Genomic DNA, 16,568 nt, shown 5'->3' with positions numbered 1-16,568 from the left:
CTTATCATCCCTTTATCATCAAAACTGCATCTGCCACAGATACTCTCCTTCCTTTGTTTTGAAGTCCTACGTCCCCAGGGAAAGCTGAGGTGCAGAAGCACACTTGTGAAAAGGAAATGCTACCGCTTCTAGCAAAGCCTTTTTCCTTCTTTCTCAAGCCATTTTCTATTACAACTATTATGTCTGCAAATCTGACAGTTTCAACACCTATTTCCTCCAGACAGCTGATTGCCAAACACCTCTTCGCTCTTCTGTCTACATGAGCCATATCTCAAACTGTGTTAGTGTACAAGGACACACTACACGTGGTACGCTGCACCTCATTCATAGGAGTTTCATTGTGAAATCAGGTTAATCAGGATTTTTCCCAGGGAATCATTACAATCCTAATGGTAATGACATTCTTAATTGGGCGGGTAATTCACAGGCTGCCGGCTGCAAGTCATTCAGTGCCATCAGTAAGGACGGGTGGGACACACTGAAGAGGGACTGGATTCACTGTCTGGAGCCAGAGGTCCAGGTGCCTTCACAGGACCTCCCAGGAGAACGAAAAGCCTCCTCCCAAATCTCCTCTTCATCCAGCTCTGCCCAAGGGCACCATGTTGAGCCTCTTCTCCATCGCTGGACTTTGCTCCCATCGCCCTTTGCTGAGCTGGCAGGTTTGATAAGAGCGCGTTGGAAAGCAAGCAGCAATGCAGCCAGTTCAGCTGCAAAATCAAGATCTAACTGAAAAATTCAAGGAACTGGTATGTCAAACCAGCCGGCTATTCCCTAGAGGTACGGAGCAGCAGGCCCTGTGCTCTGCTTGACATGTGCAGGTGGTTTCCATTGAAGCCATCCAGGGCAGCGCGTAAGCCTCTATGAACATCCCCAAGCCGCTCGCTTTAGTGTTTCTCACTTTTACAGAAACTTTCTTTGTACAGCACAACTTTCTTCCAAATAAATTTATCAAGGTCCACCTTCAAATGAATGAGATCTTTTTGTCATGCATATGAAGCAGATGTCTTTACAACTAACCTTGACGTGGGGTGAACAGAAGAGGAACAATAGAAGGCAGTGGGGACAGAAATCCCAGGATGGATTTTCCTGAGACTACAACATGCCTGCAATGAAGGCAGAAATTCCTCCTTGCTCCATGCCTTCCAAACAAGTGGGAGGTTAAATCCCAAATACATGTTCAGAGGCAAAACAGTGCTCGGCACAGAAGTCCCTCTACCACCCATCATCCCTGAGCCTTCCTACTACTGCATCTGTGTTGCCTTGAAATCTCGCTCTAAAAATTAGGATCCAATGCATAAAGCAGGATTGAATTTGTCAGGGCAATTCTCACCCCAGCGAAGTTAGAAGAGAGTATTCACTCCCACACGGGCTCAGTGCTCTCCTTCATGGAGCCAGGACGGACTGAAATTCCCCTTTACACCCCAGTAATTCCCTACCTAGACGATGACTGGAACTGACTAGACAGGCTTGGCCCCTTGCACACACATCCTTCCTTACTTCAAAAAAATAACCGAACAACACTTCATGCAGCGGAATGACAATCAGCTACAAAAACACTTGCTTAGAAAAACAGTCTCACTTCCTGAACACCATACCAGGCCTATAAAAGCAAAGAGAGCCAGGTTTCTATTAGAAAAGAAACAACAAAAATACTGTAAAAAGGCTCGTTGTTACGAAGTGGAGGGCACCGCTCAGTATTTGAGCACACTTGGGAACGCTCATTCCCGCGCTCCCATGTTACCTTTGCAGCTCATCTTTTTCTCATTTCAATTCTGCTCACCAACAAGAACTTGCCTTTTCATTTTTTCACATGTTTTGGTAGCTTGGCTGCATCTCTTCAGTTAGTAACATTTAGCAATCTTTTTTTTTCTTGTAGTTCCTACAATGAAATCACCTGGCACCTATTCCAAGAAACTGCTTCTTCCAGCTGTTGAGGAAGTCTGAAAAACTGTGTCAAACTGCAGAGAACCCCTTTAAAACATACCCTCACCCTGCTAGAAAATTAGAACTCGTGATCAGCCTCATTTCTTAGCTCCTATGAACTAATTTACCTCCAGCCTAAGAAGTTATTCACAGGGCAGTTATTTAAATAAATCACGTAGAAAAAGGACCTGCTTCATTAGATTGGGAAAAAATATCCAAACCTTAGTATTCACCAAACTTGTGGTTTTTGATCCTACTGTCTGAGAGATGGGAGGCAAAATATAGACAGGGCTTTTTAACTCTTTGTAGTCCCTAGGCCATCACAAGGCAGGCTTTGCTTAGGTTTTACTAAAAAAAGGTAGCATTACGTTTGCTCAGAAATGTGACTTTGTCACAGACCCTCTGGGCAGGTCTCTGCTGCCAGCGCAGTGCAGGACGGCGATGCTCTCCAGCCCGCTCCAGCTGCCACCGCGCTGCTCACACCCAGGTGCAGCCGCGCTCGAGCACCGAAACGCTCCCGTGGGAAAACACGCAGAGCACGCGTCGGCACTTCAAGCCAGCTCCATTCAAGGCAGACTGACTGGGACACCAGATGGTCCCCCGAGCTCTGCACGTCCCACGTGCCGAGTGGGTGCTTCTGGGCCACCTAACGACCAGCAGCATGGAAGGAAAGGATACGTTTCGGAAAGCACGCGGATAGAGTCTTCACGTTTCCCACAGGAAGAGAAACCAGTCTAAGAGCGCGTAAATGTCACTTTTCCTCCAGCGATGGAAGATCCCAGAGGTCCAAGGAACTCCTCCCCCCAACATTACGTATTACTGAAGTCAAGTTGTATGTCAGCTCCTTATGATCTTGACTGTAGACTGTTAATTAAGCATGGGCTACACAGCAGACAGCTGGCCCAAGCAACCCATAGCTGGCTTTGAGCCTCAGCTGCTTTGCTGTAATGGCACCTTGAAGGTCTCCTCACTGCTGGTCCCCAGCAACCCGGCTTGGACAGCCTCACCATAGGGCACCCACTTCTACCCATGTGACAACTGCCAGGATGAGAGCCTGCCAGAAGGTCAAGTTTGTAAAATTGTGGGGCAGAAGGGGCAAGAAAAAGCACCCACAGACTTAGATCATGAAGGATGGCAAAAAGCTGACGCATCTCAGAGTTTTGTCCAAGTTCCTGCAGGAAGAGTGACATGCTATGGGACAGAAAGAACCTGTGCCCTCCCCGAGGGACTGGAACACACAAGCATGTCCCATCCACAGCAAGAACCTCATTTCAAGCAGAACCAGGCTAATTTTGCCACCTTAATTAGGTCAACATAAAGCACGCAGCAGCATTGCTTCTCTCTCTCCAGCATCATGGACCCAGACTTGTTACCCTGCCCAGCATCCCAGTCACAGAGAGGAAGACAACAAACTCAACCGGCCACTTGCGCGCAAAAATGGAGACCAACCGAAAAGCCCATCCACACACGAGCTCCCAGCGTCCCTTCCAGAAATCAGTGGCTAAGTGCACAGCCATTTTCTTACCACAAATACAAGTAGAGTCAAAGAAAAAAGCTTTACCAGCAGCCACAGCCATGTGACACGGCGAAACGCTCTCTCCCTGAGCATCCTGCTTTATCTGTAGGCTGCCTTTCAATTACTCTTTCCACTTCTAGAAAAATATTTACCACAAAGTACCTCAAGTCGGAGCACGCACGCACACACACAAAAAAAGGAAGAATGCCCTCATTTGAGCAATATATTCCACTCAAAGCTCTGCCAAACAACTCAAACTACCCAGAAGAATTGAAAAACTAACAGCCAGATTCCTCGGCCATGACCTTAAAACAGCATTTGACTCACTGCTTGTTTGAGTCTATTTTGACCTTCGACAGACTGACCCACAAGTCAGCACAGCTTCTTGGAAGGCAAATGCCTACTCTCGTTATAAGAGCTCAACACAAAAGCTAAATGCAACACGACTTAAGCACGGGGAAGGCAGCAAAGTGCCTGAAGACTAAACAGAGGCTGGAAGTAGCTCTTTTCAAGCTCAACCTTTTACTTTCTGCAGCCTGGAGAGATCACTCGCCCTCAAAGGACCTGTGCCTTTGAGTTTCAAGCTTTTTACTTGGGTCTCCACGGGAGCTGCGGGACCAGACCTACCTGCACATTCTCTTCCGTCACTTCAATCTCGGCAGTGTAGATGTAATCAATCAGCTTCCTCAGCGTCTGCCCATCAACGTCTTTTATCTCAATCTTCTTGGCTTTACTTTCAGACATGTCTCCTGAAATTCATTTCAAAAGGACAGTTAGTTTGCTTTGCAGAACCTCCTTGCTCCCCATACATCCAGTATATCCTCCTGGTATCTGTGTGTGCCCTGGCATTACCTCCGACCATCAAAGGACAAGCAGTGAGATTCCCACAAGCCTCCTAATCCCACCTAAAAAACACTTCAACATTTGAAGACACTAGTGCAAAAAAAAAAAAAAAAAAAAAAAAAACAAAAAAAACCACACACAACCCCCACCCCCAAAACAATACAATCTTCAACCATGTCTCATCACAGGGACAGACTCAAAGAGACTGTGGACAAGTCTAAGGAGGGCTTTTTTATTTTTTATAATATATATAAAAATATATTTTTTCATATATATAAATATATATATAAATTTTTTTATATATATATAGGTAGATGAGTAAGTTGCGATAGGTGAGTTAGGGTGCTTTATGGAATACCCCACAATAAAAGCAAGGCAGCATTACCCTCTTTCGTTCCGAAGAACCTGTAACCTGCTGAGGAAAACAAGCCCCCGAGCCAGCAGTGACACCCAGCGCGCCGCAGGCTTCTCTCCTAAATTACCCTGCCGTAACCTGTCCACACAGCTACGCCTTACGCAACGCTTCTGTGCGGAAAGACGTATTTCTCATCTCTCGCCTTCCCAACCTCGCACCTCAGAGGCGAGGCAGCCTTTGGATCTAAACCGTATCCTTTCTCCAAATACATAACTTTGGGAAAAAAAAACACAACAACAACAAAAAAACCCCCACAAACCAAACATGCAGAACTAGAGCAATAATTTTCCCCATGGACACAGAAGTCAAACCCCTATCTGTGGAAGAGCCTATACGTGAACCGGTGCTTTACGTGCACCTTCCCCAGCGCTGCTGTGGCCAACGCTGTGCAGGCACCATACGCACGTACCCCGAGAGTAAAAGCAGCACGTCACAGGAACAAACGCATGATGTGAGGAGGAGGAGAAAGGGCTCCCCGGGGCCCTTCCAGCATCCACGCACATGGTGACCTCACCTAGGTTTTAATCACCGAGATCTTGAGGAACCACAGAAAAGAAAGAACAAACTCGCAAGCAGAAAGAAAACGATAAGTGCAAAAAAACCAAAGCTAAACAAAGGAGAGCGTGAAGAAATGTCAAATCTTAAACCTGGGCATGAATAATCACTACTCTAAGAAATCTGGTGACTCAGTACTGCTGTGGGATTAAGAGGAAAAATAGTTCCTGCAGCCTATGGGAGAAGTAATTACAGCCCACATCTCAGTACAGCGTGCGACAAGACGTGGCCGGGCACATCAAGTGCACAGCGCAGCCAGGTGCTAAAGGGGGTCCAAGCTTGAGCAAAACCTGGATCCTGGAAATTGAACTTTGCTGGCTTCACTTATGCCAATAAAGAGGTAAATAACAGGAGTGGGGTCAGACCATAGGTATTAGAAGAGCCAACAACATCCCAAGGGAAAAATAAACTCAAATAATATTTGCCCCAAATTCAATTTTTAAAATTAAATAATAAAACATTATTCAGAGAAGCCCATGAATACAAATGTACAAATACAAAGGGATAAATGACCTACATTTGGGAGGCCTTCAAAGCAGGTAGGACTTTTTAATTGACAAAATAAATGTTGTCGTCATGACACGCTTCCTCCCACCACCCCCCCCCCCAAAAAAAAAACACACCTCCAGAGATGAGAGTGGGCTTTTCAGAACAGGCCGTCCCCGTCAGCCTATGCGGAGCTGGAGGTGCCTGTAGGGAGCACCCAGCCAAACTGCACGGGCACAGCGGGGGATAAAGGGAGCAGCCGGAGCCCCGGAGCGCTTGCCGGGACCCATGGGGCAGGGGGGCAGCTCGGAGGCACGCACCCAGAGATCAATGCAGAAATAGCTTGGAGGGACCGATCCAATAGCATCATCTGTCTTTGTGGCGTTCATGTGACACAGGGAACAAAAATAAAGGCTGTGTGGGCTTCCACACCCACCAGCAAGCTGCCAGCCCTGCACACTGACGGCCTCCCCTGGCTCCGCGCTGGCATCGTGCTGTGTACCGTGAGACCAGGGAGTCTCCCGGGCTGTGCCCCACTGTCGGATGGGATCTCACCCCTCCAGCCACGCTGGTGGGATCGAGTGCCTGCCGCTCGCCAGGGAGTGCTGCTCCGGACGCATCTCTAACACTTGGGAGTGAAGAAGAAGATGAAGACAGCACAAGCAAAGCACAGCAGGGGCTGGAGCAGGCAATGAGCCGCCCCCTACTCCAAGCACAGATCCAGAGCAAACACAGGCTCTAAAGCACGGCCACAGGCAGCTGAATGATGCATCAATTAAGGCATCTCACCTCACATCCCTTCAGAAAAAAAAGAAAAACCCACACCTTAAAGACCACAGAACCCAACCCCTAGGATGTTTTTCATAGCTCAGATTCGAGCCTTGCCCGATACCTTAGTTACAGAATAATTCAAAGCACCTGCACCATCTCTCATACACAAGGGGTGTGCAGAGAAAGGGCTGCAGGGATCCCGACCCCGCACCGCTGTGGCCGGGCAGACACCAGGGACAGGCCAGGAGAGAGCAAAGGCCGGTAAAACAGGCAGAGCGGCTCCAAGCAGACCCTCCGTAGGGGCCAGACTTTGCAGACACCAGCCCCTCTTGAAGGCAAGCCCTTCATGCATCACACTCAACACCCAGCGGTGCGTTCTCCATCCCCCTCTGCTCACGGGGGCAGGGGCAGAGCAGAGCTCTCCTGCCCTGTCACAAGATAAGCTACAGTCGAAGCTGCAGGAGCCCACGGTGCCTTGTTTACCCAGCACCGCAGCTGGCCCTGCCTCCAGAGAGGCTTCCAGTGCACAGCTACAGCTTCTGCTGTCTCCCAAGTCGGAGATGTGCTGCAGGAAAATACAAGAGCATTGGATAACAAAACCACCGCCTCTCGCTGTGAAGTGGCACACGAGACCTGCAAGGGAGGTTTCCGCGCTGCCGCTTCCTCCTTCAGCACTTCCAAGGTTCCCCAGGGACCGCACGGGAGCAGTCCTAGCAGCATCGCTGCGTCACTGTTATCTTTTCTGAAATGATTGTGTTTTCTTCTAAATGGATGGAAGTTACTGTCCCAAATCATCCCCACAGAATGGAGACAACGAGGACCGGCCACCATCCAAAATGCTCTAGAAAGCCAGTACGGGAAGGGACACTCAGGAATTTCTGGGTCTCATCTCTCCTTCAGCAGTGGAAGATACAAACGGAAGATGTGTCTGTTCATTTTCGGACTTCCCAAGGCTATTTCAAAGAGGAATACCTAACCAGAGGACACTAGATGGTTTAGGAGAGATCACAAGGTCATTCACGAGAAAAAGACGGGCTTAACCAACAGGGACGGGCAGAGCACACATCAGGCACAGGTGATGAGCTGCGGGTCTGTCTGGTTCCCGCTGTTGGCAGTTTTACATCCATCGGTCACTACCAGGCGGCTGCCGGCACTGCCGGGGGACCCCTCCGGCTCCCTGCGGCCCAGAAAGTGGCTCCTCCGGCTGGGACTCAGCATGCACAAGCATCTCCTGCCTGGTCCAGCCACTGGGCTGCATCGCTGATGTGCAACGCCAAAAAAATCCCAAACCACAACAACCAGCCAATGTCCAAGCTGTGATTTTGAAACCTCCCCCTCCAGAGAGCGAAGAACCACACAGCTGGAAGGAGATCCCACACTCCGTCTTTGCAAGGGGGAGATCCAGACCTTCGAAATTTGGGACTAGCTGGAACGAAAGCGAAGGGAGAACCGGTCTTTGCCTGACCGCTGCCCCCAGGGACGTGTCAGGGGGAGGGGACCGGCGGCCGCCGAGGCTGTCACCCAGCCCAGGGAGCTGCCGAGCCGGCCACATGACGGCGGTTAGCTGATTACTGTTTAACTGGCAGCGTGAGGGATTACACGGCCCGGAGAATTCCTCCATGGAAACATGAGCGGCCCCGCGCCACCGCCTTCCCGCTTGGGTGACCTCTAAGGATCAGAGGGGTTTTTCCAATAATTTTTCTTTTTTGAACTTCTCGTCAGGAACGAGCATCGCAAGCACTCCCAGACCCTTCCCGAGGTGCAAACAGTTGCCTCTGAGCAAGGTTTGCTCCTCTGCCTCCCCACCACGGCCCATATCCACTCTACCGGGCAGTGCCAGCGCCCAAGGAAACATAAATGCTCTCCAAATCAGCTCACCACGCTGATGAAGCCACCATGGTGAACCTCACCTCTCCTCTCACGTTCTGACATCTGTTTACACCTGAGTTTCCCCCCCCCGCCACAATACAGAAGGGAAAAAAGCTTCCCAAATGACAAGCTTTTTCCTGAGAAATTCTACGTCCTGCTTCTAGTAAAGCAAATAAAACAAAGTCTAATCTCAAGGCTTTTAAAAGGAAGAAGCAACCCACAGGCAAAGGAGCATGAAACAGGGGCAAAACCCCCAAACCTCATTTATGCTGAAGCGGAGGGACGGTAACAACCGTTCCCTGGAGCGTAAAATCAATTTCTTTGTATTTGGTTAAGTCTGTTCCTGTCCTGGAAAGGAGGGCAAGGAAAAAGAAGGAAGCTAAGCAGCACCTGACCAGACTAATTTTACTAGAATGACTTAAATAAGCTGGTCACTCCCCTGCTTTGCAATTGGCACGGCTTTTTTTGCTGCCCCACCTGGGCACAGCCTCCAAAGGGCCCACGCTACAGGGACAGGAGATCAGAGCAAGAATTAGTTTTGTCCTTTTCTTCCCCTCACACTGAGGTTGCATTGGCCATTACTAAAATATACCAGACTGCAGCAACGCACCCTGCAAAAAGGCAGGGCTGCTAAAACACACTGGGATCAAGAGAACAAGGGTGTTATTTCAGGCAGCAGCAAAAAGTGCCATGGGAGATTAAACACCCGCCACTGCAAATCAGCATCGGCAGGGCTGAGCCTTGAAACTACAACTTCTGTGCCAGCAACTTCTTTGATGTGCACCATGAACATTTAGGGCACTGCACACGTGCTTGGTGTTAATGATGTGTTTGCATGACCCAAGGTCTTGTTAAGGGGGTGGTGGGGGGGGAAAACCCAAACCAAAAAGCAGTGAGCCAAACCTCACAGTAACCTTCTCCTGTGACTCATATGCTACCCGCTCCCCCCATATCCATATAATCACCCCATACCACATACTGTGCCTCAAGGAATTAGCCAAGGATGGCCCATCAGGAGTAGCAAACTGCAGATCTAACTGTACTTCTCTCAAGGAAACCCCTTCCCCGCAGGCCCTGTGCTGCAGCTCCTGCCGGAGACACAACCAGAAGCCCCTGGGGTTTGCAACGGCCCGTTGAACGCAAGTGCAGTGTCCGGTGTCGAGAAGAGTACCTGTAAACATCGCACAAAAATAAGGGCTGCAGGCCGCAAGGACCACGCGGTGGGCTTCCATCTCCACAGTTTCGGCCACAATCACCACATCACAGAGGAGCCGCTTGCTGGAAAAACACCAGAAAAGACAAAGATCATTTCAGAACTCCTGGTCAGGCAAAAAGCCACATCAGTATAGCCTGAAAAAGTAAGCAGAAGACCCACCACTACAGACAAGGCACCTGAGTTTCTGGCAGATCCCAGTGGAAGTTCCTCTAATCCTTCAGCTACCAGCTCCTATCACAGTGCATGCCTACAAAGCAAAGCCTGAATCCTCCCGATGATGCAGCCCTGCCTGTGCTTCTGCTCTTCCCAGAAGGAAAAAAAAAAAAACCTGGAAGCCAAACTAGGCATATATGCTGCCCGAAGAACGGATGGGTATGGGGCTCCTTCCACCTCTCAAGTAAGAAGGGCTTGGAGAAGGCACAGAAGAGCTTAAGAATTTGGGCACCGCTTGCAGCCAAGCTCTAGCAGATCTGTAAAACAGCAGCTGTGGCAAGGGAACACCAGCAGTGCTTTCGTCTTTCCACAAAGGAAAGGCAGAGTGGAAAAATGAAGTTATTTCTGTACTTCCTTCCATGTTTGGCCCTACAGAATGTAACCACCAAAACATCTCCTGGCACTGACCAGCGCAGAGCCTGCCCCAGCCATCTCCCAGTCAAGAGATGTCAATCACTGGCGTTTATCCATGGGCCTGAGGACTTTGTTTACCAGATGAATTAGTCGGGGATTGAGAGTCACTGGGGTAAAACACAGGGTTCCAAACAGAAACCAAAAAACTTCCGAGCTCCCCCACAGACTCATTGTACAGCTTTGGAAAAGTCACTTCATTAACTAGTGACCTTTTCTACCAGCCTCACGTATGTCCTTTGAGGATTCATTAGTTAATGTTTGCACAGAGCTTCGGAGATGCAGACAGCTAGAAGTGCTCAGCCTCCCAATAAGTTGGTTTAAGATGTTTGAGCATACAAATGCAAAATAAGGGTGTTCTTTTCAAATGTCAAGCCGGAAAAAGGATCAGGGTCTGTAAATCTAGATGTCGCCTTCTCTTCAGAAATGCTTATCACCATGCTGCACTTTGTCTTTAGGAAACTGCATGTCAAATAAACACGCACAGAGCTTCAAATGGACTAGGTATGTCTCCTCTTCTCCAGGTGTTGGAATACATGAACAAACTGGCTGTGAAATGGAGCGTTAGAGCGGGAAAACAGGAAGAAAGTAGGAACTGGTAGTCTGTGCTCCACGTTCACCCCAGTTTGGAAGGGGTGATGGCAATAAGGGGAGCTCTTTAACAGCCTCTTGATGGAGGCTTCCTCATTTCCTTCAGCTTCTGTAAAAGGTGCTCTGTTCAATTCCTCTTTGGACCATAGTTATCTGAAGTACCACACTCATGAAATTAATTTCATCTACCTTTGCAAGCTAAAAATTTCAAGCGAGCAATGTACAGCAAATAGGTTAAAGGCTCAACAAGGTTTTTCTAGACCCCCGTATGAGATTTCTGTATGCATTTGAACGGAGGCACCATTATTCAAGGTAGCTATTAACACCGATTGTTGACAGCTTAACGGATGGCAAGCTCCATGCCCATACAATAGATGCGAGAACTGCACATTCCAGGACAACAGCAGGAGCCGGCAAAAAGAAGTGCCCAGGAGAAGAAAACATCAAAAAGGTGCTTAAGGGCAGCTTTCAGTCTTCTATGTTCTATCACTTCAGTATTGCAGAAGATCTAGCTAACTACAGGCAATAAGAAACATTGTCAGTCTCCAGCTATTCCCACTATGCTTCAATTAACAAAGGAATAATAGCAGCACAATAGATTTCTGAATATAGCTGCACAAACCTCTATTTTCAGATCCTTTGCTTTCAGTACAAAGAAAGGACTAGAGGGATGCCAATTAAAAAAAAAAAAAAAAAAACTTACTCAGCTTCATGTAATTGTTACAAGGGAAGGATATTTCCATTTTCTGTTCCTATGCAACTGAGAATCGCTGTCAGACATCTGCAGAAGGAGACATTTCTAATCCTTCTCCACACTGGAGAAGATGTATATTGGGAAACTACTTAATCCACAGAAGAGAAGTGGCTGTTACAGCGTCTTTTGAGTACTTTGCAGGAAGAGTAAAGGGTGGTATCTGCCTTCATCATACCATCTCCATAGCGAGGGAGTACATACATTCACCTGTACGACACATGTACTTTCCACAGAAATGATTTTTAAAATTGGGTTTTTAAGTCTCTATATGAATGGTAAAAGACTCAAATGAACTAGTAGGAGAAACGCTCGCTGAACTTCTGTCTCGTTCGTGGGACAACAACAACCAAGAAACAACTTGGGTTTAACCACTGCCATCACGTTGCTGATGTGATGACAGCGGCTCTCGAAGACCATGTTTGCTGATGGCTTTTTCAGCCTCCATTCTCCCCATACCCACGCAGCTGTGGAGAGACCAAGGTGTTCTTTTTTAACCAATACCGAGAATTTTAAATTTGCAAGTAGAGAGCCGACATTCCTCCCGAGCTGTTGCTTTTTTTTCACCCCCTACTTTGGAGTGCTAAGCCCAGACTGAGCGACGCTGCTAGTTAAAGAGCATAAGAACAGTACATTAATAATCTTTGGTCTGTAACTACGTGTAGGTGTCTTAATGTCGGTAACGTTCTATTATTGGTTTTCAGACCATTAGCTCAGTTAAGAACATAGTTTACAGCTGGATTTGCTGTAAGTAATGGGAAAGACTAAGTGAATTATCATCTATAAGTGAAGGCTATTGCTCAGATAACGTTTCTGAGCCATAGCTGGCTTCCTTCTGCTGGGAAGACAGAGGGGTCTAAGACTGGGAAGAGCAACTCACCACAAAAGGGCTATATTTTACTTCTCTCTTCCTACTTGTTTATTAATACCCTACACGCAGCCATGACCTGTGACAAAGATGGCACTTTTTTTTTTTCCCCTAAGTCTCCTAGAAGCCTCTCTGTTCCAACCAGCACATTTCTGCTAAACCAGAGAGGGTGCCCGTTAAGTCAAAAAAGTGTACCTCCGTAATTCATTCATGACCTTGAATGCCTTTCTCATGTGAGAAGGGTTGACTGTCACTGTGCGCTGGTCCTTTTCATCTTCAGCTGCCTCAGAGGATCGGGAACTCTGCTTAATGCTAAAAACAGGGACAAAAAAAAAAAAAAAACAAGTAGAAAGTTTGATTCAATGATACTTTAAAAAAAAAAAATACCATAAACCCGCAGCACAGGACATTATGCAGGGAGTCACTTGCACGTTTGTTAGTCGGCTCAGGTTCACCATATGAAGAGCATCACAAAATGCAGCTACTTCTGCACGGGTGTTGAAAGCAAACCCAGCCCACATTTCAGTCAGCGGGGAAGAAAAGGAAAAAGTGCCAAACACTTGAGGACAAAGCCCAGCCTTACAGGCTTCAGGCCAGGAAAGCAGTATAAGTTGAAATTCAAGCCAGAACGTAATTGCCTCACTGAATAGAAATAGACTTCAGCACTGGGAACTACAAGAGCACCATGGATACTTTAGCATCCATACAGAGAAAGAGACGTTTAGTTTTCAATGTCCCATCTGAAAAACGCAAGCGTACAATACATGACTTGTACCTTTTTCCATAGAGGAGTAGAAAAGGAGCAGAGCAAGTAGAAAAGGACTATTAAATCTCCCTGCACAGCTTCCAAAGCATTAGTTTTACAGAGGCCACTTCCCACTTAGAAATAGGTCTATTAAGCGCCACTGAAACATATAGAAAGAATTATTAAACCAGACTTTCCCACCAGAACCACCAGCTATATAGGTAACGTCAAACCAGATGCACCCGGTTCTGTGCTGTGTCTAACCAGGCCAACAGGTGCCTAAGGCACATCCGCGTCCTCATTACTTTGTTTGGAGCATTGGCTCTTTACGCAGAATTGACATCAGGTCAATACCTCTACCTCCCTGCTCTGAAAGGGTGGGAAATCACTCAGAGCAAAAGGTTTCCACCTATGAAAAAAGCAGCACTGAGAGGCAGGTCCCCGTCCTGCTCACACCCACAGCTCATCCCTCAAACCCACCAGCAGGCAAAGGCAAACAAGTCGAGCAAGGCTGTCCGTGGCGAAAGCCAACCCCAAGCGAATGGCAAACCTCGGGAGGTAACCCCATCATCCATCCAATCTCAGACCTTCTCAGAGTTTGCCTTCCAAAGGACGATCTCCCTCAGCTTCATGTCTGCCCCCTCCTCCCTGCCACTACTCTTAGTTCGGCTTGTATCGCAGTCAAAAAGGCTGAATTGCGTTAAACCAATAACCTGGGCAGCTCAGCGTCCTCACCCTAATGGTGACCAGAAGATGATGTCTGAAGACGGGTACAAAGCCGGGGAAGCAAGGAGAGATCCTTCCCCAGAACAGCGCGGCAGCCTCTGCTAAGGTGTGTGTGCATGCATATATATCTATACACACGTATACACACGCACAGTGACTCTTCCTTTGAAAAACACAATTATTCACAACTTGACAGTGTGAAGCCTTTGCTGAACATTACACCCTCCCCATTGCCTGCTGCTGAGCGGTGGCTGTCACCAGCACCGTGTCCCTTGAGACCCTCATGAAGCTTTTTGCCCCCCCCAGCTGTCCTCGTTGGGTTGCAGTGTCCTTCTAGAAACAAGACGCTAAACAGCAGCCAAGCTGCACGCAGCTCGAATACGCGCCTGCACACCGAGCGGCCGCCAGCTTTGGGCCCGAGACAAAGGTTAATGCCAAAAACCAGCCAAGGCCAACGCCTTCGCTTTGCTGAGCAAGTGAAATATTTTCAGTCATAAGCGAAGCCGCAAAGCTGAGCACAACATCCCTCAGCACACGTCCCGCATGAGGGAGACGACTTCCCAGGCTGTACCGCAGTCGTCACCCGATCAGCTTAGCGTGGCTGGGTTAAAAGAAAAAAAAAAAAAATCAGAAAGGAGAGTACCTCTTGTTAAATGTTCAGTGTTCAAGGGACTGGTACCAGGCAATGACACAGCCAGCTTTTCTGTCCCCAAAGAAAGCTGGACTCATTCTGTGCCACGTGTAGCGTTCATGGGCATGGGGCAGCGGCAGCACTCGGCTCTTCTCCATGTCCGCACGCCCCAGCGAGGGAGTCTCCTTGCTCCAGGGACATGGCCAAATTCAGCTAAGCCTCAGTGTTTTATCTATCAAAAGCCATGGTTGATATCTCAGCCCAAGGGAAGTTTGACCACAGCTTTAAACACCCCAGCGTAAACCCTTGGTTTTCAAAACAGCTAAACCTGCCCTTGCGGCACGCCGGAGCCAAGGAGTGAAAAAACAAGGCTCTGGAACTGCAAGTGACTTCACCGAACTTTCAGTCTCCAAAGCCAAAACGCGTACAGGAAGCAAACAAAACAAACAAAAAAGAAAAAGAAAAAAAAAAGAAAAAGAAAAGAAAAAGAAAGTGAAACCGAAAGGCCGCGGCAGGGACAGCTGTACCCATCGCTGCCAGCTGGACCGCTGCGGGATGCTGCTTCGGTCATCGTCATGACAGACCTCGCGGGGTCCAAAATCAAGTGACGGACAAAAAAATCATGAGGTTTCTTTAATAAGAAAATGCACGCTGCTGAGATTTGTTTATTAGCACTCCAGTGCGGGAGACCAGATTCATTATTTTCAAACTTTTCCATTGGCAAGAGATACAGTTCAAAGGACATGGCAAGTTTCATTGAACACCAAAGTAAATGTCAGATCAACAAGCCCTCATAAAGCCTCAACTCCACCAACATTTGTCTGTGTATTTTAAAAGAAAAAACCTTGCTTCAGAATTTCTGAAAAAGATCAATCAGTTCTTCCTAAAGAGCACGAAAAGTAATTTTTTAAAAAGCATCCTAAAAAGCACCCTCAGCTTGATTAGCAGGGGTGGATTTCACATTTTGCCAAAGGCCCACCATAAGAAAATACTGCAGATTGGTTAAAAACTTGCTTCAAAAAAATCAAGATATGCTATTTAAAGTTTTTCCAAATGACTCACATAAAAAACACGTTTGAAAAATTAATGGCCAAGAGCCTTTAACTCATCTTTGAGACTGACTCAGCCACCACAGAACTGTGTTCCAGTAATGGACGGAGGATGATTTTATCTGGGAGAAGGATTTCACACCCCCGTGCACGCACTCTCAGACATCACCGACACATTTCCAATGTAAAAATGCAAGAACCTAAACCCTCCGAGCAAACGCAACCTGCCACAAAGCAAAGGCTACCCCTGAGAAGACCAAAACAGTGCATTGCATAGCCCTTTTCTGATGGTTTTTTTCCCCACAACACTAAGAATTATTACACTGTTATTATATTAATGAGGCAAAGCAAAGGAGGAACAGGGTTCTCTGATCAAAGGCGCTGGCTGAGACCACCAGGATGTGCCGGAGCTTCTGCACCCCGTGACCACAGAGACTTTCCCCCCGGCACCTTCACGTTTGCCTTGCTGATGTCCTACCACACCAGCGGGACTCGCAAGCCGGCTGCCAGGAGCAATTTGTTCTGTTCCTGGGCTATCTGAGGGCATGCACCGAGCAAATGGACAAATGATTTAATTTCCCTGGGCCAGATGAACATCCTCGTTAGGGGCACAGCAGGATTCTCCTAAAATAAGCAAAGAGGCTCTTACTTTCAGAGAGCGCCGAGCCCACCACCACCTCCTGCGTGGCCTTTCAACGCTGTCCCCGAGTAGAACAAATGAGCCCCGATTTGAGAGTCCCCAATTAAACCAGAGAGGCTAATCACTACCCCGTTTACACCGTGTCCCTGCTCCCCAAGACCCCCTGGCAGGGCTCAGCCCAAGCTACCCGCGGGCTCGCAGCACAGCTCCCGCCTGAGCGGCCGCATACCAACCAACACAAAGGTATTTTAAAAACCCATAACCCGTAGCTCTGTATCAACTATAAAGTTGGGTTGCCTTAGTTACCAGCAGTAATTACAGATGTCTTTGTAGATTACGTGAAAGAATA

The 16,568-nt window shown here is 47.9% G+C and overlaps 1 protein-coding gene across 21 annotated transcripts in view; it reads right to left on the bottom strand.

Annotated features, from left to right (window-relative positions):
* Positions 1 to 16,568, bottom strand: part of KLHL3 (kelch like family member 3) — a 118,936-nt gene that overhangs the window by 30,400 nt on the left and 71,968 nt on the right. For 18 of the 21 annotated variants that reach the window (XM_054216959.1, XM_054216962.1, XM_054216963.1 and 15 more), the window contains 3 exons: positions 12,624 to 12,740; positions 9,550 to 9,656; positions 4,067 to 4,188 (listed from right to left, as the gene is read on the bottom strand). In XM_054216959.1, coding sequence (XP_054072934.1) covers positions 4,067 to 4,188; positions 9,550 to 9,656; positions 12,624 to 12,740 — 346 coding nt within the window. The other 3 variants (XM_054216980.1, XM_054216979.1, XM_054216981.1) reach the window with 3 other exon arrangements.

The sequence above is a fragment of the Rissa tridactyla genome, chromosome 11 (genome assembly GCF_028500815.1).
Source record: "Rissa tridactyla isolate bRisTri1 chromosome 11, bRisTri1.patW.cur.20221130, whole genome shotgun sequence".
Classification (NCBI taxonomy): Eukaryota; Metazoa; Chordata; class Aves; order Charadriiformes; family Laridae; genus Rissa; species Rissa tridactyla.
Note: the sequence above shows the minus strand (reverse complement) of the source record. Positions and strands in the feature narration are given on the sequence as shown.